The sequence below is a fragment of the Agelaius phoeniceus genome, chromosome 4 (assembly GCF_051311805.1).
Source record: "Agelaius phoeniceus isolate bAgePho1 chromosome 4, bAgePho1.hap1, whole genome shotgun sequence".
In the NCBI taxonomy this organism is placed as follows: domain Eukaryota; kingdom Metazoa; phylum Chordata; class Aves; order Passeriformes; family Icteridae; genus Agelaius; species Agelaius phoeniceus.
This window is the reverse complement of record NC_135268.1, coordinates 22,834,001-22,860,889: the sequence shown is the minus strand read 5'-3', so window position 1 is coordinate 22,860,889 and position 26,889 is coordinate 22,834,001. Positions and strand designations below refer to the sequence as shown.

Genomic DNA, 26,889 nt, shown 5'->3' with positions numbered 1-26,889 from the left:
AGGAAGAAAATATAGCACAACGTGGACTCAGCCTGGCCAGGCAGCTGAAGTTCAAGTTATTTCCACATTACAAAATACCTTAGGGGACATGCAATTTTTCCACTAAAGTTTACAAAAAGGATAACAGAGATCCTACTGGTCTCTTGGCAATTTTCCTCCTCAGCAAATCAGAAGCAGTTCCTTGTTCAATGGCTGTGCATTGTCAGGAAAGTTACTGCGTTTCTTCAGCGGGACTCCTGCTTTGTGCACTCTCCTGACAGTCACACAAGCACTGAGACTCAAAACAATGTCAGCCTGTTTAAAACCATCTCAAGACATTTTTTAATAGCAGGATTTGTTTCTGTAGTATTTGCACTTTTAAGGAATTTATTATTATTCTGCTGGGGCAATCAGTGTCTGAGACTGGCCTCTGATGTCTATCACTGACACTTCACTTGAATATTTTTCATCCCAGATGTGTAAAAAGAGTAGTCACATCCCCCTTGGTCTTTTTCTGCTGCATTTAACAAGGTGAATGAAGTTTGGTCCTGTAAGAGAAACTTTTCATCCCATTTTCTCCACATGCTGGTGCCCAGACGGTCACAGTGACCCATGAATGAAAAAGTTGCTGATGACTCTGAGCTCACTTCTGTTGGATTGTCCATAGATGGGCTTAGGCAAAAAGACCTGGCTGTATTAATTGCTTGGATACAGCTTTTTTGTATCTTTTATGAAGATGGAATTGGCCCTTCTGTTGCTTCTGGTGGATCAACAGTTTCCACTCTAAGCTGATGTTTTCATTTGCTTTGCATTTACCAAACTCCAGTGTGTTCAGTTTCACATTTTCCACACTTGTAGTCTGCTCTGGGCTGGATTTTTTTTTTTCCTCCATCTCAGGAAATAGGGATCATTTATTTCCAAGAACACGCCTGTGGAAAATTAGTTGTTAATGTTAAATACATCCATCTGTTCCTTTGAAGAGATTTGCCACCTGCTTGCAGTGGAAAGGAACCAGAAATTTGGCAAGGAGAAACTCTAGGGAAGCATCTTCTGCTGTCCCCATGAAAATCTACTCACAGTGGGCTCCCTATAAATGTCTGGAAAATACCAATTTCATGTGGCACCCACTAGCACACGTCTGGCTGTTCCAGGAGAACAGACCTGCTCCTTGGCATGGAGGGAAAGGGCTGGGATGCATCACCCCAAGGACCATGCTCCACTGATAACAGCAGCCCATCTCCTCACCTTCTATTGCCTAATTATCTTTGACTGATTCAGTCCAGAACAAGGTCCTGAAGATGACAAGGGTCTTCTCGTGTTTTGCTTTAAGGTGAAGAATGCACCTGACCTTTTAAATAAAAATGCCAACATGATACATAACTAGGAATACAGAGGAAAAATGCTTCAGAGTAAAAAAGTCAATATATTGTGTAACACAATCATCCCTACAGAAATTTTCTGTCAGGGGGTTTTACCATGAAATATTGGCACCGGGATTGCTGGCACGCAGTTATCTCCTTATGCTGGCAGAGGGGAGAATCAGTAACAGTGGATTTACACCTAGCTTTGACATTTTGCAGTTAGCTTTTCATGTCCTGCTACAACCTGTAGCACTAACAAGTACAAGCAGAGTGCAATGCAGACACACCATAAAGCAAGTAAAATACATAGACAGACATTTGAACTCTTAGTAAGCCGTAGTGTACGTTAATACACGGGTAGAAGTGACAGGTACAACAAAGGCATCCCAGCACCAAACTTTTCACTAAATGCTTGTCCATTCAAGGTGCAGACAGAACACTGATTATAGACTGAGGCTCTGGGTGAGGTGCAGAGCAAGAACCGATCATCAGCTTGTGTTGAGATGAATCAGGAGATGCATCTTGGCTGCTTCCACCTTGCCAGGCTTCATCATGCAGTCACCTGGTCCATGCACTTGCTGAACCCAAGCACTGTGGGCAGTTTTGATTACTCCTGTGTGAGAAAGGAGTCTGCTGCATAATATTTACCCAAGTTTTCATCTCCCTACAAACTTACTTTGCTTTCATGTACTTGTGAAAGAACCAGGCAAAAATTATCAAGGATAACCTGCACAGAGAAGCAGTAAAGAGCAGATGTAACAACAACAATAACAACAATTTTAAAAAACCAAACAAAAAAGCAAAACAACAAAAACCAAACAAAAAATCCAAACAAATAACAGCAACAACAAAAAAAAACCTCTAAGGGCTGGGGGGAAAGTAAGGAAATTTAAAAAGAGGGTATTTACCATGCAGTATTTTCTTTGCCCTCTGATCCCTGACGTCCTGACCCTTGATTCTTATCCTTTACCTCTCATCCTTGGCCCCTGGCTTTTGACCCCTGGCTCTGGAGCCTTGGCCCTGACCCTGGGCCCTAACCTTGTCCCTAACTATCTGCCCTGCCTGTACCCAGACCTGCTGCTGTGTCCTGTAACCCCAGCCCCTGGTGTGTAACCTCAGCCCCCAAGCCCTGCCTGTCACTGCAGCCTGCACGTGCCATCCCTACCTTTTTGGGGTGTGCTTGTCCTCCTGGGAGGGTTCTGCTGCTGGTCTGGTGTGATGACTGCTCCTGCTGCTGTTCATGTGCTGCCACGAGGGTGAAAATGGCATCCTTAGGGCAGTGCAACTTTCTACTGCTGTTTTTTTTTTTTTTTTTTTTAAACTAGAGAGAAAAATTACAGTCTGGTTTAAACACAGAAGAGCAGAGGAAATGAGGTCTCAGTGAATAAAGCAGATCAAACACAGAAAGGTTCAAAGTACACCCAAAAAATGTGATTAAAACCAAATAAGGTTAGATGTTGGTGCCAAAAGTTTCTTGTTCAGGTGTGCCTCCTGAAAGGAGGGAAATGGGTGGATGTCTGGGAAATGAGTGAGCTTTCTGGAAGAACGTAGTATTAGGTCATGTTTCATACCAGCCCAAAGCTGCAAGATTCATTAAGATGCAAGTAAGTAAATTTTCTTATTTGAAAACTTTATCTAACCATTGATTTCACTATTAAAAATACCATTACCCTTGAAAAAATAAAGTGTTTACACTTGTGGTCTGGATTTTCTGTTATTCATGAAAATTGGAACACATCCTATAATTGTGCTATACAGAGTTTTAGCAGGAAAAAACAATTATTCATTAACTTTCATTCAGATTTAGGTCAAAGATCAAAGTCTGCTATCACAGTTTTGACGTATTGACTTTGGCTGATTTTTTTCAATTTTGTTCACTTGATACATGCCATCCCAGCTGAAGTCATTGTATTTCAAAAGTAGCTGTGCAACTTCAGGTTTTACCCAGCCAGTGAACTCTAAATTTAGATGTTATGCACTCAAGCAGGTGAGTGCTTGCACCTGAGCAGTCTAATTGACTAGAAAATAAAGTTATATATATATATATATATATAATCTTACTATTAACTGGATCAGAGCACAGGTTTCAAAAGCTTTGACTCAACTTTTTTATTCCTCATCCTGGCTCCAAAAATAATGATTAAATAAGAAAAACAAACAATGGATAATTCAGTTGAACTCCTAAGAATGCTTTATTCCATTTAAGTGAACCAATACATTCCTTTGTGAAACGGGAAGCAACATGAATTAGTGTACATTTTTATGTTCCATCTATTCTAATGTGGCAACAGAGAACCTTGCAAAATTCTCCTGCATTGTATAATTCAATTTGAGACTAATTTACTCTGTGACTGATGTTTCTGCACAAGTCTCACAGTAAGTGCAGTAAATCTATCTGGTATTTCTTACAACTTTGGGTTTTATCTCTCTACCAGTATACCATTTAGTATTTTAGCCTGCATCAGTTTAGACAAGCAGTAATCTTGATAGCAGCTCCTGAAGCAATGGTACTAACAGTGTATGACACTAACAGCGTTAAAGTGAAACATTGCTTGCACATACCTCAAGCCTGCTAATTTTCTGAGACACACTCACAGTACCAGCACAGTAATAGTACCAAACACATACAAGAGATCACTGGAGAGCTTTCTTGTAGGTTAACAGGTAGAACGCAAAACTTGAGATATGGAGGAATTTGTTGGCTATGACTTCAGGTCTTCCATTCTTCATCCTGCCAAAATCTATAGCAATACACTGCCTACATCCTTCCCAGTATGTTTTTATAACATGGAACACCAAATGCATTTTCTATTGTTGTTTGGAGTAATTACAACAGTACAAGTCAGGTCTAAGGCTTGGAAGCCTTGAAAGAACACTTGCTTCCTAACATCTGGATCAGGAATAAAAGAGATGCAGTAGCTGAGGATATTAAATGCAAGAAGTAAGGTCACTGACCGCACAGCTGGTGTAGGAAAAACAAAATCAGAAAGGGCAGGTTCAGCAAAAAAAAAGGACAAGAATCCAAGATGGCAGGACAGTATGTTTAGTCTAGGGCTAAGCCTGCCCCATTTCCCATGAACACAATACATAATTAACATTTGATTACTCATGGTGGCCAAAACTATGCAGTGGATGAAAACCTGACGCTGTGGAACTGCAAGTGAGCAGGTCCCTGTCCCAGTCCCCAGCAGCTGTCCTGCACTGTCTGCTCACTGTGCCAGTCTTCAGATGGAGGAATTGCCCTTGGAATTGCTGAGCTCCTTGCAGATGACCTTGGCATGATTCCTGTCCCTGTCAGAAAACTCAGCACAGAGTGGGCACAGGCTTTGGCAGCCTGGCTGCAGGAACCACAACCTGGTGCTGCCCCAGCTGAGCCTTGGTCCCCAGCCCCACACACCAGGGCTACACACAGGCAGTCTTTGCATGATGGGGCTCCACCCCCGAGCTCCTCCCCACTTTCCACAGTAAGGAAAGAGGACGGTCTCCAGCCAGCAGAGCACCTCAAAGAATGGCAGCATTAAGAGTTGCAGCACTGCATTAGGCAGCCTGTCACAGCAATCCTCTGTAACCCACCAGTGCCTTTTTTGTTTTCTTTTTCCAAAAATTGTACAGCCTATATCAAAAGGAAGTGTCTCAGTCCTCTCAAAGATCTGGCACCTTGCAGAGCCTCAGATGTGCAAGTTTGGAGGCATTCTTCACTCCCTTGTGCTGCTCTGGGTTTTAATTTCTTCTTTAGTTGTGGTCCTGTCTAGCTCATTGAAAACAAGATTTGTCTTACCTTTTTTTGTAATTAAAAAAGTAATTAAAAGCACTTTTATGCTTCCCATCTGTTTTTTACATCAGGAAAACAGGCAAAGAGAAATTATTTCCCGAGATCAGGCAGTGCAATACACAAAACCTGGAAGTTCTCTCACTGTTCTCTGCACAATCTAGGATACAGCCAAGGAAATAAACTGAGACTATGAACATAAACTTTCACTCTCTTGTTGAATGTCTGAATGCTATTAGTCTCCCTGGACCAAATATTTGCACTACTATATCCAGAGAAGCACCTGATTTCTACTAATATATATTGATATTATGTGAAGAACAATGTAGTTCAACTTGTTGTCTATGTTTGAAAATCAGAAACTGAAAGGGAAGACGTGGAGAAATGGGCAAATGAGTGAAAAAAGGAAGAGTGCAATTAAGAATAAATTGCTAGGAGAGTCCTGTGAGCCTGAGCCATAATGTGAAGCACAGATAAAATGAGCACAATGAGCAACAACAGATAATGATCTAAGTGCAGATCCTGTAGCAAACACCACAGTACTGTGTGGTTCTCTCCCCATGGTGATGTTTTACCCACTGTGAAGGCCTCTGGTAAGTGACCTGTAGAAGACATCTGCTGGTTTGTTTTAAAGGAGGTAAGAACCTCCTCTGAACAGACAAGTGATATACAGCAGCCAAGGCTTTATTTTTGTCAATGACTTGTCAAGCCAACTGTGAGCATTCACCCTTTCAATCACAGACTCATTAGGATACACACATATTTAATCAGGACTGTTACTCTGAAGGTACTCTGAATGCTTCTACAGTACTGTATGTTTTAGCATATAGCACCTTTCATTTTGACATTTAGGTGACCATGCTAATGCTGAGGTAAAATCCAGATTTCTACCACTAAACTTCAGAGGATTGGAAGCTGGGAATCAGTCACTTCCCAGTGAAAAACCACCAGTTTCTTTCCTTATGTTTAGCATGATGCCTATTTAAAAAACAAAACACAGCAAAAACAATGCTGAGAATTATTTGATTAAACTCAAGTTGAGGTCATGTAGCCATCTGCCTTACGGCTGGGGCTGGTGGAAGCTGCGGTCTCGCGGTGCTTCCCATCGCTGTCCAGAGCAGAGCTGCCAAAACAGGAATGCTGCTCCACGTGCAGATAGCAGAAGCATTCAGCAGCTGACCCTGCTCTCAGTCAGTCGTTTTCCCTTCTGCTGGCACCCCCATCAGTGGCACCCCCAATGTGTCACCATCAGTGGCAACAGATCAGGCAGCCTCCTTGACCAACGCCACTCGATCGTGCTGCCAGATCTTCCACTGCTCATTTCCTGCAGCACAATCTGAAAGAAAGCCTGTTTCCATGCCTGAGCTGGTTTGGACAAAGATAAAGCTGAAGGCTGCCTAGTGACTACTATATAAACATATAAAAAAAAATCTGATGATCTAAGCTGCAAGGCTTCAGTTATTTGGTATAATTAAGTGGAGAAGATGCCAAGAAAATAATTACCGGAAACTTTTCTTTTGACAAACTTAGGATAGAAATTTCTCAACCGCTTCAAGGAACTCCATGGATGAGCTAAGCCCTTCCAAGTCCAGCAGATTGCCCTTTTTGTCATGAAAGTGGAATAACTCAGTCTCTTCCTCTTCCAGTTCTTCCTGAAACAGATTGGTCTCTGAGGTAGGAATGATGATGATGCGAGGGACTGCATTGCTAATGAGAGAATCCACAACTCCATTCACTTGACTTCCTTGAGTTAACATGTGGGAAGTACTTGAGTCTCCACTGGTGACACTGCTGCTATTCAATCTGACAGGCAGAGAAATTGCTCTCAAGGAGCTGGTCATGAGTGCTGCAGAGGGACTGGGTACGACAGGCTGCCCAAGCACCTTCTCCAAAGAACTGGAGGAGAGCGAAACCTGGAGCGAAGACATAAGATTTAGCATTGTCAGACACCATGTGGCTGTGGAAAACAGTATTTGGAATATTCATTGCCACTAGTCAATATTTGAGCCACAAGCCAAATTTTCTAAATACTTGAATCATTAACTTGAAGGAAAATCATGATGTGCTAACATGTACTGCTTGGAAAGCAGAACATTAAATGGAGCAAAATAAGATGTATTCAAATATCAGCAGAGGCTGAAAAGAAGAAAAAAGAAGAAGAAAACAAAAGTTCATGCTTGTATCTGCTTATTTAGTCATTAATGAAATGGTATTACTTCATTTTTAACACATCTTACGGTATCAGGGTACTAGATTATTGCACTTCTCTCTCTTCTCATGGAAGAGATCTCAGATAAGACTCAAGTACACTTCATTCTTTATTCTCCTAAAGTTTTGTCAACCTAGTGACAATCTCTGTCTCTCCCCAAGGCTCCTGATACTGCGTCAGAGAAGCTGATGGCCTTGCATTCACACATTGGAAAGTGCTTCCTCCAAGAAATAAGCAATAAAGACTTTCTTTGCAAACAATTTCTTATCTGTCTATTTTGAGAGAATTCTGATTTCTAACTTGGCTCTGATGGCAAGGGCTCTGTGTTTTTTCCATAAGTCTTGTGCACAGTATGCAATTCAGAGTCAATTAAGTAAGCTTTGAAAGTGTCAGTTAATATTCAAATGCACAGGCAAGGGAAGGCATAAGTAATCAGTTTTGGCTTCTTTAAAAAAAAATAACAATCAAGGTGATAAAACCACTGTATCAGATGGAGAGATAAACTGGAAGTCCCTACTTTCTAGGGAAAACCAATATTTCAAGTAAAGTGCAGGTTTTACTTCATTTCCATGTGAATTCCCATAGTTCTGTGTCATTCTACTCCACAAGCAGGAATCATTCACAAATCCCCATTGATAATGATTTCTCCAGCTGCTGTATCCACCAAGTGGAGGGAAGCACACTGGGCTAAAAAAAGTGGTTTAAATCAGTGTGACAGAGAAGAAAAGGCCATTCTTCCATATGAAGGATAATAATAGAATGAAAAAATCCAACTCCAAAATGACTCCTTCCTGTTTCAAGTGCTGTTTACACTGCAACAGAAGGACAGGTTTCTTTTGGATGTGGCTTGGGTGGGCACAACGCCCACTTACAAGATTTTTTAATAGCTTTCACATCGGGTAATCCCCTTGAAACAAAACCTGATTTCAGACGAGACATTTGATCTCTCTTCTATGAAATCAAGTATCCAAACTCCCATTTTAATACTTCCAGAAAAGCCTCTTCACTGCCATGTTAAATTTCCAGGTGTCAGCCTTCATCAAGTTTGTTACTATCATAACTGAAGTGAGTCATGGGGCTGGATCATATCTTTGTGGCAGCACAGAAAACAGTCACATGCATTTTTATGCTTTGGAATGCACCAAACCTGGGACACTGACTGGCTTGTCCACAAATGAGTGTTTTTGGAAGTACTCTAATTGGAATTCAATCAAAGACAATCCAGTAATGCTATTAAAACCTTAAAATAAATATTTAAAAATGCATTGGTGCTTCTTTAGTGTTGGAGTTTTGTTTTTTTTTTTTAAGGATAAATGGGTGGTCTTATTGTGAAACACTCTGAGCTTGACAAATATTTACTCTGATAGTATGAATAGTGATGCATTGCATTGAGCTACAATGAACACACAAAGGATCTACACAACACACAGGAGTCTGTGCTGAAAACAGTAAGAAAAGCAAATGAGGCTTTGAACATTCAATGCAAACATTCATTGTAAATAAACTCATAGCTCAGTGAATGCCACTGAAAGTCTAAAGGGTTATTCATCAAAGTAATTCAAGAGATGTCTTTCAAAGGCAAAGTATAGCACATGAGCCTTCTTGTAGGCTACGCAATTGCTAAATTCCAGATACAGATTTATTTCTTTTATTGCTGAACTGTTCATGCAGACCACCTGAGATTTACTTCCCTTCTCCTTCCTTGTGAGAGAGAAGGCCAGTGCTTCTCCAGAACCTGGAGACAGTATCCTTTGCCACTTGACTACAACCTTGGACACACTTGGCTGCTGACAGAAGGCAGCAAAACTAAGTAGTAGATTTGAGCCCATGTTGTCTGACACCACATTTGAAGCTGCTGTTTTTTCCTCTACTACTGTTCACAACAGTTACAGGAAAAGAACAAGGTTTCTCAGGACTTGATCTTAATGACACACATGAAAGAAGACAGGACAGAGGCATGCAGGAATTGGGTCATGGGGTGGCTGGAAATTTTCAGAGCAGATCCTGCTTTAAACTATGCTGTCTCTAGACAATTACCATCAGATCTGCAAGGGAGCACAGGGGACAGAAGCAGATGCTGTAGCTGCCCAAGATGTGGGTGTTTGCCTACATACACTAGAGTAACCCCATGAAAGGGTGCCCCTCAAAAAAGGGGGTGCTACTCAATCCAGGCACATACAGGGGATTGTAAGCCACATCAGTCTTTCCCTGAAAAGGCAGCACTGGTGTATGCCTGACACTGTGACATCCATACAAAAACTCATTTGGAAACTGGTGTTACAATCTGGCAGAAGCTGACTCATGGTTGACCTACTGCTCCCATCAGGGAATAGGGTGCTCCTCAACAACAGGGCACCAAACCTCAGTGGTTTGGCCAATGAGGGTGATGCATCCACAGAGGATGCACTGAGTACTCACCATCTCCTCTTTCAGTAAGGGAAGGGTGGCAGCTGCCAGATTCTCCCACTCTTAGGGAGAAATGGGACAGTCATCTTCCCCCTCAACAAAAATAAAACATTTTAATGTACACTGAAAAGAAGGAAAAGAGTGGCTTCTATCATGTCAAACTCTGTTTTGCAGACTTGTCTTCACTCTAAAAGGAGACTACCATAGTATGGACACAAGGACCATGATGGAAGGAACCAAAGCTGGGGTAGATATACAGGCAAAGAACTAATCTTTCATCTGATGCTATTGACTATACCTTAATGCACTTTCAGAGCTATCAGCACAGCTGGCTTTCCAAAAACAGGCAAATATCAGTGAAAAAAGTTAATTAGGCATTACTGGCACTCTCACTTATCACACAGAGACATACTAAAAAAAAAAACAAAACAAAAAAAAAACCAGCAAGGAGAAGGAGGATGTTGGAATCAGTATAAATAAGGCCCACAAATGAAACAGATGGGCAAAGGCTGAATTATCATTCCAAAGATGATGTCTTGCAGCAAGATTAGCACTATAATGGAGAGTCCTCAGCTGAGACTTTTTTCCATACCTTTGGGGCAGTAGCTGCATCACAGCTGCAGGTCTTTGGGAGCAGGTCTCTCTTCTCTTGTCTCACACCTGTGGAGAAAGAATGACTTCGGCGAGGCTTCGGTTTCTCTTGAGCTGGCTCCAGAGGGTCGAGCTCTACATTGCTCCAGGTCTAATCACAAATTGATAAAGGATTTCAGACAGTTGCATCCTTTCTGAAATTCTTCTAAGTTCTCAAACTCTAGCAAAACCCATGCACACTCATAGAAAAGTAAAGCAATTCTAACATAGGTCTCACACTCAAAACTCCCCTGGGGAGAGGCTTTATTTTCAGTCTTGTCACTTACCCTGGACTATTTTGCTTGCTGACCAAAAATAAAACCAACTTGGAAATAATGAAAATTTATTTAAACACCAGAATGTTTTTCACCCTTTTTTATCTTATTGCTTATGCTACACTTATACCTGCAGAGCATCTGAATTCTAAAGATGGGAGCCAATACAATCAATCTGTTTAATATGTCTTGTGGCATTCTGTGTGACCACCAGCTGATACAAAACCCTGGGTATGGACAGATCCAAAACCATGTCTGCATACATCCCAGCACATGGGGATGTATGAACACTAAGGACTTCTCAATCTGCATGAGCTTGCTGATTCTACAAACCCTCATTAGTACATGGGAGACTGTGGGTGGGCTTTGCTCTAGTTTTCTAAGAGCATGTCAGTAATGAAGCACAAATGGGACATTGCAAAAGTGCTGTTCCCTTTACAGGTTTGGGGTGAGGCTGTCTGTCATCTCTTACTCTTTGTGGTGACTTTTTGACTGAGTATCAATGAAGAGATCATTCCACTCCAACACCTTTTCGATACGGACAGACAGACAGACAAAGAGGCCAGACAGGCAGACAAACAGAGTTCCACACAAATGGGAAGATAGTGCATAATTCCTCTGCATCACCTTGCTCATACATCTATGTGTGGCCACGTGTTTATTTCCCCTCACCTGTTGAATAAAACTCCTCGGATGAAACGTTCCTTGACATGAATCACAAATGTGTTTGTTCCCTTCACTAACATGTACACGACACACAGAAGAAAATGTTGGTGACAACAGCTGCATCTTTTACAGTGTTCCTGGTGTCACTTCTTGACCATCAATGTTTTATAGGAGCATTCCAAAATTTCAGTCCTGCTGTCATGCCAAAGTCATCAAGCTTAGCTTTCATTTCAGCAGCTGCTGTTTCAGCTGAAACCTCTACAGCTGCACTGAGCTGTCAGTTGCTCCAAAGGACAATTGCCTTTGGCTGCATCAACTCAGCACAGCACAGTGCTGTGCACTGCTAACAGCAGGGATTTTAAAAGAGACTCCCTAAGCCAAAGCTGTGCCAAAAGCTGAAGCCTCTTACCCTCATTATCCTGTCTATTTAAGCAGCACCCACATCAAAATACGTGCAATAACCTGCTAACATGAACAAACCAAAATTGAGTAGTGACCAACAGTGAAGAACAGAAAGCTTCTTGGATCAGGATGATGCAGCTGAAATTACTTCATTTGGCATCATACAAAGGAGTAATGGGAGAAATATTAGGTACTTATACATGAAGGTATAAAAGGTATATCTAGGATTTATAATTTTGTGAGAGGTTACTGGTGCAGCTGTCACTCTGGGAGGTTTCTGATGCCCAAACCAAGGGGGAGCAGCACAGGTCCCCAGGAAGGCCAGCCCCAGCCCAGACTTTGCTGTGGCTGCCATCCCCACGAGGAGCCACCTTCCCAGCACCTCTGCAGGCAAGGCCAGCTTCTTGTGACTGAGAGAGGCTATGAAGAGTCTCAAGGGATTCTTTTGTTTCTATCTCGCTCAGTCACCAGCCTTACTGATGCTTGGGGTATGTTCCTACAAAACACCCCACCATGCTCTAGGGGCAGGAGCTTTTCACTCCTCATGGTCAAAATCCAGGTAAAGAAGTCAAAAATTTCCCATCCTACAGAAAATGGACTGTAATAGAAAATTATTCTAAAATAATAAGTGACCTTTTGGATAAGTTATAAAACTTTGGATGAAGATTGTTTTCTTGTCCTCCAGACTAGTGAGATACCTAGTAGTTGGTGACCCAGGGAGTGTCTGACAATGGCTCTTTTTAGTTCACATTAAAGACTTAATCTGAATATTCTTGGTTTCAGCAGGCATCAGAAACACAGATATGCTAGCCTGAATGCTTTTTCTGATCATGAATTATCATCCATGAACTTCCAGCTTTGCAGAAATGACCTTACATGACCAAAAAATTTCGCTACACTCTCCCCTTCCCTTTTCTGTTCTCTAATTTTGAATATGTATTTATAGTGTTGCTTATTTAGAGTCTGAGAAATGTTATACTCTTTTTCTTTCATGGAAACAAGAAAAGACTTACAACTTCCCCAGTAGAAACAGAGGAAACACAAGTGCTCTTGGTCCTGCCAGCAAGGGAGTGGTGGCTGCAGAGAGAGGTCCTGAAGGACGACTCATTTATGGATCCCCTCAGGAGGTCATTCTTCGATATTCGTATCAGGAACCTCAAGCAGGGAACAGCTTTGTGGATGGTTTTCCTGAGGGAAAATGTGAGAAGAAAAAAAAAGCCAAACCTGTCACACTGAAGACATGGCTTTGAAATTCATGGGGTGAAAATGCTGTCTCTTTCCATCACATCAACACAGCTTCTGTTTTGATTAAGGGGGTCTTAAAGATTACATGCAAACAGCACGGTAGCTGGTGCAAACAACTCAACAGGCAGAAAAGAAAATAACAGGTCCTTCTGGGCCTTGTGTCAAAACACACACAGAAGAGCTGCAGAGGTAAGTGATAAGAATTGAAAATATCTTGAAGAGCATGATTGCATATGGTTTATTTAAAATGTTAACCCAGAAAATTTCAGGCTAGTTGGTACAAAGGTCTTCACTGTGCAAAGGCACAGAGTGAGTGGAAACAAGGGAAGAGGGCCAGAAGAATCAGATGCTGTTAATTATTTGTATCACGACAGCTACTGTAAGCTCCTATTGAAAATTAACACTGTACAAGTGAGGAGAAGGATGGTCTAGACCCCAAATCTGCCTTATTCATTAAATAATAATCTCAGTCATGATTGTGTCAGTCTATTTCTCTTGACCCCAGCCGTGGCCCTGCTGGAACAGAAGTGTCCAAGAGCCTCCCCTGGGCAATGCCAGCTGGCCTTTCTCTTCACAGGGCAATGCTAGTCAGAACGCTTCATTTGGTGTAACACCTCCCCAGCACTTCCCAATCCATTATTTCAGCACAACAGATGAAGATAATGGGGACAAAAAAAATAAATTAACAGGTCAAGAAGTGAGGCAGCAACAAGGCATATGGCAAGGCACTGATGCAGGGGACCACAGATCACTGGGGGATGGCAGTACATTGACTTTATGCTGCGATGCAAGTCAAGCAGATGTATATTGTAAAGTCTTTTGCTTCTGTAGTTACTAGGCTTGTTGAATGACCAGGACATTTTAAATCATCATTTCTATTCTCACAAAACATCACTAATTTTAAAATTTAAGAGACATGATTCTGGCATCATGAAATGAGGTCACTTGCTGGTAATCAAAAAAAGAAACCCACCCCCACCAAACTTCAATATTTGGCATCATCACCACACTCTGAATAGTTCTGCCTCTCTTTCCTCTGTAGTTTCAAAGGCAAGAGAACAGCAGCTCTGCATCTCCTCTGGAGATGAGGACTGCAAAAAGCTGCCTGCACCATCATTCCTGATCCTGCCCAGATGCCTGTTGGTGATCAGACAGGGCTCACTGAACAGCTTGAGGCACAAAGCTGCTCACATGGTGCTGGGTAAAAAAAGATGGTTAATGCTGTGCACAAAATAAAAAGCCCTGAGAAAGGGTTTACAGGACACGAGAAAATGTCAAGCCCCCATGAGATTCCTTTCAGGCTGAAGACCTCAGTCTGGTGCTGAAAAGCAGCTGCCAGCTTTTTTCCCCAGCTGAGCTGAACTACTTCCCTCTGACAAATTCAAGTTTGTGTAAAACACACCATCCCATTTATTAAATGGGGTTCAGCACAGAGGTCTCCTAATGATGGAGATGCAGGAAGTAGATGTCTGATGGTGAATTTTCAAGGAAAACATATGAACATTTCTGAAGGTCTTGAGGGACCAGAATTTCTATTTTACTAATATTTGGGAGGAGTATTGAGGGACATTTTGCTGGTTGGGATGAAAGTACAGATTTTGAAGGGAGTTTTAATATTGTATGTGCAAAATAAAAGGCATAAACTGAGGTACTTATTTAATGATATTCCTATAATCTGAAATAAAAGAGTCACCTAAAGTGACTCTTATATAATAAGAGCAATATAGTAATTGCAAGCAACTTTTAAAAAAATACTGCAACTCCAAGTTATTTGTGATTCTTCATTATTTATGATGTATTAGTTTTGAACCAATATTTTTCGTGCAATTCTGCTTTGCCTGTGAGCCAGTTGGAAACATGGAGTTGAAGAATTTCCTGTTTGCTATGAAAGAATGATTCCAAAACCTAAGACTTCCAAAATGTAAGGGAGTTTCTGCAATAACTCTAACACAGCAATGTGTTAGAGTTATTGTGGAACATAGAGACAACACACAAGTTGTTAAAGATGTGAAAGCTTTCTTCCCCACAAAGAGCATTTCACAAATTAAAACTTTGAGTACATTCCTCACTTTGTTTGCTCCTGTGAGTCCTGTTAAGGAGATGTGTTATTCTCCTTTCTGCTGGTAGGGAATGAGTGGGCAGGGGGGTGGGTAGATGAGGAGGAATATACCAAACTCTCAAACCAGTTCTTAGAAGCCAAGTGCTAGCACAAAGGTCACTGTAACATTTTCAGTTACATTCACTATAATGTACCTTTTTTTTTTCTCTGTTGTTTAAGATAAGGAAACCCCACAAAAAGGCTTGGTTTTGCTGTGACTTTAAGATGTGCAGTGTTAGGAATTCTCTGTGCAAAAAAGTGTCTTATTTTGCTAGTGGATTGAGCTGGATTTGAACACTTTTGATGCTGATTTCTGGATGCCTCTTCCTAAAAAGATTTTGAAAATAACTTAGATGTAATTTGGTTCAGTAGTTCCAATATAAAATGACAAATTATTCCCTGCTCAAACCCTTAACCCTTTGGCCTGAACAGACTGCCCCATTTATCTGTGCTTGAATAAATTACTTTCAAGGCATAATGTGAATAATTAGAAGATTTGGAAATTATCCAGAAACAATAACCTTAACATATATATATTCATTATTCACTGTTGAAGCAAAATTGGTCCTGCCAACATATTTTTACCAACTGACTTATTAGTGTACTGTAGGGTTTTTTCAGTTTTGAAACTGCATTCTTGATTCATCACAAGGGACCCAACATTACTTCTTTTCCTGACTGGATTGCTCCCAAGTGCATGAAATGTCTTCACAAATCCATAAAAATTTCTCTTGTTGATATGTCTAGAAATACAGATTAGAAAGCAGGGAAAAGAAGATAACAAGATAAAAACAAGACACTTATAAAGAAAATGTCTGAAAGCTTGTTGTGGACTCCAGTCTTTTCCTTAACAGTCTTAAGAAGCCACTGCTGATAGGAAAAACTCTGACTGAAGCAGTTCACTGTCACAGGGCCACAGGATGGTGTGGGTTGGAAGGGCTCTTGAAGGAACCTTAAAGACCACCCAGTTCCAAGCCTGATCCCATGGGGAGGGACACCTTCCACTAGACCAGATTGTTCAAAGCCCTATACAACCTGGCCTTGAAAGCTTCCAGGGAACCATCCACAGCTTCTCTGGGCAACCTGTTACTTTCAAAAACAATAATCTGAACACAGTAACTTTGGTTCAGAAACAAATAATGGGTCCTAAACATATCAGGCAGCCATCAAAACTTCTCAATGAACTTCTGCAACCAAACTGGGCATTCTCCAACTCTAAACTAAAATGCTCCGCAGACTTCAAAAAACTCAGATGGATTTTGGAGGATGCAAAAAGGTGTTAGTTATGATAGCAGACATTTTCAAACAAAATCTGTCTCCAAAATGGAGAAATAGGGATTTGACAGATGAACCACTTGGTGGAAAAGGAGCTGTCTGGGTGGTCCCACTCAAAGAGTTGTGCTCAGTGGCTCAGTGTCCAGGTGGAGCTCAGTGACCTCAGGGGTGGGTGTTGGGACCAGCCCTGTTTAACATCGCTGTCAGTGACAGGGACAGTGGGACTGGGAGCACCCTCAGCAGGTTTGGTGATGACACCAACTGTGTGCTGTGACTGCCACCCTGGAGGGGAAGGATGGCATCCAGAGGGACCTGGACAGGCTGGAGAGGGGAGCCCACAGGAACCTCAGGAAGTTCAACAAGGCCGAGTGCGAGGTGCTGGGTGTGGGTCAGGGCAGTCCCAAGGACAAACACAGGCTGGGCAGAGCATGGACTGGGAGCAGCCCTGCCCAGAAGGACTTGGGGGTGCTGGTGGGTGAGAGGCTGGACATGACCCAGCCATGGGCACTCCCAGCCCAGAAAGCCAAACGTGTCCTGGATCATGTCCTCACCCAGAGCAGCATGGGCAGCAGGGGAGGGAGGGGATTCTGCCCCTCTGCTCTGCTCTGGTGAGACCCCACCTGCAGGGCTCCATCAGCTCTGGGGTCCCAGCACAGGTAGGACACGGACCTGTAGCAGCAAGTCCAGAGGAGGCTGTGAAGATAACCAAAAGGCTGGAGCACCTCTCCTCTGCAGATAGGCTGAGGGAATTGGGTTGATCAGCCAGGAGAAGAGAAGGCTCTGGATACACCTTACAGCACTTTCCAGTCCCTGAATGAGGGCTACAGGAAAGCTGAAGAAGTATTTCTCACAAGGGCATGTAGGGATAGGACAAGGGAGGATGGCTTTAAACTGAAAGAGGGAAGGTTTAGATTGGATATTAGGAAGAAATTTACTGTGATGCTAGTGAGGATCAGGAACAGGCTGCCTAAAGATCTGTGGATATCCCACCCCTGGAAATTTTCAAGGCCAGGTTGGATGGGGTTTTGCACAACCTGGTCTTCTGGAAGGTGTTCCTCCCTGTGGCGGGTGGTGAGAACTCAATGATACTTAAGGTGCCTTCCAACCCAAACCATTCTATGATTCCATAGAATCATAGGGTGAAAGGTTTTCACCCTTTTTGGGTGTGTTTTGACCAGCCTTCTGAGAAACCTTCACTTTTCTTACAAAAACACTGTCGTGCATCAGACATCCTAAACAATGAACTCAATTTCCAGATCCCAAGTCCTGAGTTGTCAAGCAATGGAATTTACCAGCTTTTCCACTTCTTGGGTGAAATAAGCCTCATACCAATGACTAACCCTGCCATCTAGTGGTATTTATACATTTATCACATTTCCCACCATGGCATCCCTGTGCTTTCTCAGAACTTACGACACAACTTTGTGGTAGCTATGCTTTGAAAGACTTGCAAAAAATTCTACAGGTATGCTGGATAGCAGTTCTGTAACAAGTATATCCCCTTGGTATAATAAAGCACTTTTTGCTGCCAGTGTCCCAAAACTTTTTGTGAAAACATGCTTCAGAAAACCAAACCTTGCACATATGCATATATAGCTGCTTAAATTGGTAAGGATGTGATTTTTGGAGCCTCGCTAGTTGGAATTTTTTCTCTAGACTCTGTATTACAGTGCTCTAATTACAGTGCTCTGTAGTGGCTGTCTCTGGTATGATGAAAGGTGACCTGAGCATCTTCTCAGGTCACCTTTCACATCTTCTCCTCCTGTCAGTCATGGTGTTGTGCAGCCCCACAGGGCAGAGCAGGACTCTTGAGGGAGAGGAAAGGTGAAGGGAGGGACTGTTCTCTTTTGGCCACTCCCCAGGCCATATCTGAGCTGCCATGTACAAGCTGGGTCTGACCACTGGGAGCCCATCATGGCCTGGTCAGCACAGGAACATGGAACATGCAGTGCACAGGGTGAGGCTGAAGGAATGAGGGTAGTTTGTTCTGTGTAAAAGATCCACATTTGCATGTACAGTTATACACATACCTATATATTTACTGTACCTGTATCTTGGGTGAATTATTGCATAAATGATGGGGTTGTAGATTGCAGAAGCTTTGGCAATAACTGCTGGCACAGATTTGGAATATGGTGTTAGGCTGTTGCCTCGACTAAAACAAAGCAAAAACATTACACACAGCTATGCCATGGATTACATAGATACTACATTACTAAAACATATTACTCTTTAAAATTGGTTTTGTGCTACCATCTTTTTATAGGAAATACACCTGTAAAGTTGATTAATTCCAGTGATTTCTTTGCTCAGAGGAAAGATTTGAATTTGACAGCATGTACTTGGTTTCATTCATTTAAAGAAGACCAAAGACATGCAGCAAGTAATTTTAGGATGACTAGGAACAAAAGAATCACCTCCCCTGTTTCTGCAATAGACAAAAATAAAGAAAGCCAAAACCCCAACAAAAGAACTCCCAGTGTGGCCATCTGGGAAAAGTGAATGGTGATAGAAAAGAAAACAGAATCAAACCTAAAAAATCTTTCACCGGCAGCATGTGTGCTGCACAATAATGTGTGTCAGTGACTCAGTTCCAAACATTGTAGAACGAAGAGAGGACTGGAAGTGGTTTGAAACCAATATTTCCCTTTAGACTTTAAGCTCCCACAGTCAGTCAGGTGTGACCAATGTCAGTGCAGCATAAACACAGTCAACATCATGGTATCACAATGGTTTGGGTTGGAAGGCACCTTAAAGATCATCCAGCCCAACCTCTCTGCCATAGGTAAGGACATCTTTCACTAGATGAGCTTGCTCAAGGCCCCATCTAACCTGGCCTGGAAGAGTAGAACATGCATTGACAAGACACCAGGTCCCTTTGGAGCAGAAAATGGGTGGAGGAGACAACAGCATATGGAAGGAAGGAGGGTACCAGGAGATAAAGGAGGTAACTCCCCCAATTTATACAAAGAAAGCATCATGTGGGAGAGAAAACATTGTGTACCAAATATTAAGACTAAAAAGTCATAATAGTTGCAAAACGCATAGACAAATAATCCCTTTTCTGCTTTAATCACAAGGATATATGACGAATAAATATCACCTCTAACGTAGTAATTATTTAAGACCCATTCAAAAAGGAGATTTGCCTCATGTGGATGATAGTACTAATCTTATTTGCTTAACCCCTGCTGTTTGGATTGCTCTTCCACTTACCCTGCCCAGGCAATTAAGGTGACACAAGCATATGGAGACCAGGACAAGACAAACACAATGATGACCACAAAAGCAATTTTTGCCAGTTTCCATTCATTCTTCATGGACTGAGAGAGGTAGGATTTCCGGCTGCAGGACCCCAGCTTTTCAACATCTCTGTAAGGGGGGAAAAATACAGATATTTCAGCAGGACAATGAAAAAAGCAATACCTCTAATATGTTCTCAGCAATATGCAAAATGAAGTAAATTTCTTATTTCACCTCTCTAACTGTTCTTTTCTCCTCTGATATTTAAAAACCCTAGAAGGTAATTAATGTGGTTGCAAGTGTTGTGTTTGCCTGTGAGACTGAGCCAGAATCCCTGGGACAGGACTACTGTGTCCTTATCCCTAACACGAGGAGGGTTTCAGGTTGCAAAGATACAGAAATTGGTTTCTCTTGCCCTTCTTTGCTTTTAGAGGTGGAGCAAGAAAAGGCACAGCTGGATGGCAAAATCAAGTTTTATGTTTTTTCCTTTTCAAGGTAGGAACAGCTTGCAGAAATTCCAATTCGTGAGGTAACACATGCTGGAATACCCTGACAGCTTTGAGAAACCTGTCCCAAACACTTGCAAGGACATTTTTACTTAGCTGCAGATTTATTTTTTCAAGAGCATTTTCAGTGGGAGGTACAACAGGCAGTCCTAATATTTTTGTCATGAAAAATCAAATTCTCTTCTCACACCAAACACCCCACATTTTATTTTAAATGTTTTATATAGGTAGGCATTTTATATTCTTTAGCATAGAAATAACAAATTTTACATATTAGTGTTGTTAAATGAAGATATTTTTCAGGCTGAAGACATTAATTACCAGCCAGGAGGGTAACAAAGTCCCTGCTCACGCACTGTAAATATAGAAGAGAATCAAAGAAACACAGAATGGCCTGGGTTGGAAGGGAGCATAAAGATCATCTGCTCCCAATGACTGCCATGACCAGGGACACCTTCAGCTAGACAGGGTTCTCAAAGCTCCATCCAGCCTGGCCTTGCAAAAGGCATAGAAAACCCTTATGTCCACTGTGCTCCATGGGTGTACAAAGCACCATTATTTTAAGGATGCATTCCTTTGCTTGCTATCAAGTATACATACACAAAGCACAATAAAAACCAAGACAAAGGCCAAAATACAGAGTTCAGAAAGAACTTCATTTTAAGCGTATATAAATGTACTTATAAAAGTGGATTTAGGCTTATGAAGCCAAATGATTTCAGCAAGTGCCTGCACACAGGAGCAGAGAAAAGCCATCAGAACTGATGACACAGTTGAGCAGCAGGAAGAACTCAGAGCACCAGCTGGTGTTGAATTGGACCAAAGATAAGCCATGTGCTCATTAGCACAAAAATAACTGAAAGAATGATGTTAGTTTACAGATCTAACACCCTGCTGATTTTTCATTTCAAATACAGGCCAAAAATGTTTTGGGGAAAAATATATTAGCAAGCATAGCCAAATATTGTGCATGTAGTTGTGATGCTTGAGTGAAGCATGATGGTTTTTGGGATGCTTGCCTTAAATAAAACTGTCAAAAAATATGAGGACTGTTTTGTTTGCAGAGCTGCTCGAAGACAGATGATTCCCCCATTGCTACATGTTTTTTATTATCCCTTGAGGCTGAAAATTGCTGGAATACACAAGGACATTGTTTCTTGTAGTGCAAATCTGAAACGCAAATAACTCAATCCAAGTGTCTGACGTACTATTAATTACTACAGTGGAATAAGATTAGAACCACCAGAGACTTCTTTTACTCTGAAATTCATACATCCATTCCAGTTTTAAATTGGCAAAAAATAGTTCTCCTGTTACAGCTGTCAATTTCAATTCAGACTAATTTTTAATTCAGATTTTTCTGCAGCTAAAGAAACTGAGAAAATCTCCTGTTACACAAAAAGGGATATGTACTTTCAGCTAGATTGCTTACCTGCCAGTACGCCTTATGGCCAGAAACATCGATAAATAGCAGTGGAATATTATTACCAGGGGGATAAAAAACACACAGCAGCATAAAATCATGGTGTAGCTTCTGTTTGCAGGGGAGTAGGTAACATAGTCCCATGTGCAGGATATCATCAAGCCCTCAGGCACATAGGAACCTATGGAATACATGGAACACGTTATTCACACATGCACCCAAAGTTAGAGCAGGTGCTGATCCAGTCACTAGGTGATTGAAATAAACCCTGTCTGTGGGTTTATCTGTGGTCTTCAAGTGCCAGCCAAAGTACACATCATATATGAGGCCTGAGAAGTGAGTGCCCATATGGAGAGGAGGTGTGACTACAGAACTCTAAGGAAGGCACACACCTAATACTCCATCTGCAGGTTGTTCTGCTTTAACACACCCTAGGTGTAGGGGGGCAGAGGGTTTGTGCAATGCAGTAGGTGCAGATGTGTGCTTCAACAACAAACCATCAGGCGGTGGCAGGGCATCCTCATGATGACTGATAAGAGAACTCATTTTTTTACAAGCAAGACTAAAAAGAGCACACAGGGAATGCTAGGAGAGAGAGAGAGCAGACAACATACTCCAGCCGAGGAGCGGAGCCACGCTCCATCCCAGCGAGTAGAGCCACACCAGGGCGATGATCTGCACTGTGCGTCTCTTGGACGTCCACTGGATGGACTGCAGGGGCTTGGTGATCACCAGGTAGCGGTCCACAGAGATGGCCAGCAGAGTCATCATCGAGGTTATCCCAAAGAGAGCCCCGCAGAAAGCATACAGGTTACAGCCTGAAGAAGGAAATAGCAATGTCAGGGGCTTGCTTGAAAAGAGGCATGCTTTCTCTCAGAGCTCATCGTAATAAGTCTCCCTGGTTTTTTCCCTTGCTCTGGTCTTCTCTCTTAATAGAAGCATTTTCTAAGTTTCACATTTTCATAGTTATCAAGTGTTTATTAGAAAAGCATAAGTATACATAAAATACAAATATATGTATTTAAACAAGTCCTACTTCACTGCAGGCTGCAACTGGGAATGTTTTGTCAATGGAAAACTGCCTCACAGAAAATCCAATCTAATTAAAGTTATATTTTCCTGGACTGTTGCCCAATATATTGATCTTAACATGCTGCAGCAGACATCTGTCTGTTAATGATGGATGGGTGGTTCAAGAAATGACTTTGCTTTATGTAGCTAAAAATACAGAAATGGCTTAAATTTGGTGACTAAGAGACCAACCGTAAAACATAGCTCCAACTCCTATATTTAATGGCAGCACTTTTTAAAAGAACTGACATTTTTTACATGAAACAGACCTCTTAACCCCCTCTGCATTCAGGCACTACACTACCAGATGGAAAAAGTTACGCTGAATTTAATGGAGCAACCTGTGGAAAGATGAGCCATTTTTTGAAATCTTGCATTGCCCCATGTGGTTATAGACACGAGCCCACCAGGAGTGACAGGCAGCAAAAACACCAGCTCCAACCTTAAAGCAGAATTCTAAAGTCTATACAAGTAACTTGCAACCAAGGACTAAATCCCACTCAACCCAGATCAAATGCTTCATTTTTGGCAGCATGGCAACTTGCACTGATTTTATCTAAGGGGATGAGCAAGGCTAAATATATCTTCAAACTAAGGCAGAGTCCCTTCTGTGCTGCTGAACAGTACATGGTCTCTGGGCTTGCTCCACCACTGTACAGCCACCAGTGGGTGCAAGTTTTCATCCATAATATGATGAGGAGCACTGAGCTCCTCAGTATTGAGCCTTCTGAGGTTCTTGCTACACCCACGTTTCAGCCTTAATTTCAGCACTGATTACCTTTTCTTTCTGCAGTTGGAAAGAAAAAGGCTGGAATTTGCTGAGTCCTCAAACGACTATTGTTATTTAAATCTCTTAATTAAATATGAGATTCCTTGAAGCATGCCAATGTACATACAGACATTTCTAAATAAAAGTAGCAACTAACAGAAAAAAACTATTTACAACTTACTAAAACTTTTCTACCTATTTTTAGTTGTAACACCTCCCTTACAAGCTAAAGGGTGACATGATTACATGTGGATCTTGACTCCTTCCTTTCCAAAATATGTAAGATAAAAGAATCACAGCTGTAACACGTGACATCACACTGACAATGTTTGGGGAGGTGACTCAAGAGACTTGAGCAGCTCTAGCCATGGCACAAGCCAAGGCTGTTGTGGCTGAAACAGGGTGCAGGCAGCATAAAGCTGGCAAGGTGTGAATTAGTGTGCAAAGTACCTATGTCTCCAAGTATCCATTCTCTGTGCAAGCTGTTGACAAAGCACATGGGTGCCTGAGAAGCCGACATCAGGAAGTCGCTCACAGCTAAATTCATTATAAAGTAGTTTTGGGGAGTCCTCAGCTTCTTGTTGCTTAAAAACATGAGAAATACATAGTTTTAAAAAGACAAAATGGAAAGTTAACTTTATAACTTTGCTTACTAGCAAAAACAAATACTGTCCAGGTTGAAATCGATGGTTACTCACAGTGAATCAATTACTAATCATCAGTCAATTACTGCAGCTACAGCTGTAGTCATTTCAAAATTATTGAAAAGACCAGGAGCCATAAAATAGATTGTTTCCTCTTCAAGCTAAGGAGAGTTTCAGCTGTCTTGATAAATATGGATTTGTTCAGAAGAGCAGTTCCCTAGGAGTGCTGTGATATTGATTGTGCCTTGTACTGTACATGAGGAACATCTGAAGAAAGTTACAGAGCCAAAGGGTCTGCTTCTGGTGATATTTTAAAAACTGCTGACCTGAGGTGGTGTGTTGACACAGTTGGCCTAAAGTGGTTGACACACCACTACCTAAATGACCTTTTGTAAAGTGCTACAGCACGAGTAGAGCACATAGAGAGATTTGGAGAAAGTGCTTTTGCTTATATACATCTCATAAGAGAGAATGAAACCTATCTTGTTGCAGATGAACAGGCAACATTAAACACCACAACAAGGAGTGTGAAAGCAGAGGTCTGCAAGCAAAGCTTATCCAAGGAAAACAACTGAGACCTTTCTGATGTGCTTTGCAATATCAATATTTGCAGCTAACATTAATTTCTTTCCTCATGCTGATAAATACTGAAAAAGAAAGTGAGAAAGCCATCTCAGTGCTACTGCAATTCTAATAAATTCTTGGGTCTCATAACTGTCTGCAAAAACAAAGTAAGAGAGAGTGCAGAGTTCATACATTCCCAGGTGCTAATCTGCCCATGCAGATATTCCCACTTTGACAATTTAATGCTTTTATTACACCAGATAAACCACACACATTTCAAGAAAAATACAGAGCTTGTGCTGCATTTTAAAAACTCATGAAGGTATCTACAGTTGTGGGAATTAATTTTCTCTAAATCATATTAGAAGCTGGTTATTCAAAATAACTAATTTATTTGTCTTAAACATTTAAGAATAGGAAACCAATGCTTGGTGCATAACCCCACTGGTGTCTCTAGCATTGTTAAGGCCCTGCTGCATCACCATGCATAATGACAGCAAGTAGTGAATGCAGAAAATTTTGAAATCTATCATCACATTGAGGGATAGAGGGCAAATATTTCTTTTTTCCATGCGATTTTTGCATACTCTAGCTGCAGTAGCTTTGGCCTCCTATTACTTTGCCAAGAGAGCACAAAAATTGACAGAAATCCTATGATCTGCCTGAAGCAGGAAATACACTGACAGTATGAGCTCATTTCATGTAGCAGATTGCCTTCTTGGTTCTTTCAGGACCACTGGGCTCCTGGGAAGAGTGTTACTGTTTGTCAAGTATTTGTGCAAGTGCTACAGGGTAAGTGAATGAGTCTACAGCTGCAAGACTGTGGTTTCTATCATTAGAAGTATTAAACCATTCTTTAAACTTTCAATTGGAGATTGCTTGTAGAACAATTTTTTTCTCATTTCATTTGATTCTTTAAACCATCAGGAATTTACACTGGGGATGTCAATGATGCACATGGATGTGTTTTCATCCGTGTAGGGTCACCTTCTCCTCTCTTTTCCCTCGTATTTGTTGCCATTAGATTTAACCCAAGTGGAAAGCAATGCAGAAATCTACACATGGGCAGAGGTGAAACTCAAGGCCACTCAGAACACAAAAGGAATTTTTGTACCTGTAAAATGCGTAGAGGACTAGGAGGTTTCCAATTATGCCAATGGAGCCAATAATGAGCACGCACGCTCCTACGGTGTAAAGAACATGGCCAGGGATCTCTGCCTTGGTCACAGTGTGGGGCTGGGTACTCATGGTCAAACCCTGAATGGAAAACAGAGGAAAAGGAAAGTTTAGCCCATTTGGGACCCTTAGTCCATGGAACACATGCTCAGGCTTTTGGCATTCACTTCCACAGCTCGTGCAAATGAAATACATGCTTCTGAGTTCTTTTCACATCCCCTGTAATCAAGTTTCCCTGAGGTAACTTTCATAATTTTGACAGTAGACATTTATCTTAAGAAAAGAGCAACAGAGAAAGCAGACTGGAAAAGACAACTAAGGAAGTGATGATGATGATGTGGAAAAGGCAAAGAAGCATGAGCATCAAACTTGTTCTGGGTAACTGCTGCACTTTGGGGCACAGAGCTGGCTGACAACACAGACTGACAGCAAGAAATAACTTGTCACAGTTTGTTTTTTTCAGGAACAATGATATCAAATCCCACACTTACAAACATTAAATCCCCTGGTCTCCCCAGGTTCACTGTACACTAACTCGGTGCTACAAAACCTGGGAATTCTCCATGCAGAAGAGATGAGATGAGAGGTATAATAGCAGCACTAGCACTGCCTGTGCAAGAAAACATACATTAAATAGTCTTGACACCTCTTTCACTGCCCTGTATCTTCAGCAATGAATAGGCTCCCTCTGTATTTTTTTTTTAAATCAAATTCAGATTTTTCACTGGCTATATTCAGCAGCAAGGCAGCCTGCAGCTGATTCACTCAGCTCACATTAGCATTAGCAATGAGAAGAGTCCAAATTGCCTCATGGGGGCAATTTGGACTCTTCTCAGAGTCCACAGCTGGGCACCTGGGCCCAGCTGGGTACCTGCTTCACTTCACCTCCTTTCTCTGCTGCACAGCTCAGCAACGTGTGGAATGTGTGATAAGGCTGATTTTGGCCAGTGAGAGAGGAGCTGGGTGACAGAACAAGTTAATATGATAACTATGTGATGATAACCACTTGTGGTATTTAAGCAGCCATTTTAAAAATGATGGGTACACTCTTTCTTTCCCATTGCTACCTCCTAATCTCCCATACTGCTGCTTCTCCTTTCTGCCTTATATTCCTCACTCATCTGTAAAGTGCACAGAGTACAGCCCCCTCCCTGTCCTAGCTGAGGGCTTTATCCCCC

The 26,889-nt window shown here is 41.7% G+C and overlaps 1 protein-coding gene across 1 annotated transcript; it reads right to left on the bottom strand.

Annotated features, from left to right (window-relative positions):
• Positions 1-3,508: 3,508 nt before the first annotated feature.
• LOC129120795 (melanopsin-like) lies at positions 3,509-25,783 on the bottom strand. Its single transcript, XM_054633554.2, has 9 exons — positions 25,650-25,783; positions 23,778-23,911; positions 22,102-22,305; positions 21,497-21,668; positions 19,532-19,687; positions 18,363-18,470; positions 12,711-12,885; positions 10,317-10,466; positions 3,509-7,022 (listed from the first exon to the last, which is right to left on the bottom strand). Exons 1-9 carry the CDS (start codon positions 25,781-25,783, stop codon positions 6,636-6,638), a joined length of 1,620 nt encoding a protein of 539 aa, XP_054489529.2. The 3' UTR covers positions 3,509-6,635.
• Positions 25,784-26,889: the final 1,106 nt, after the last annotated feature.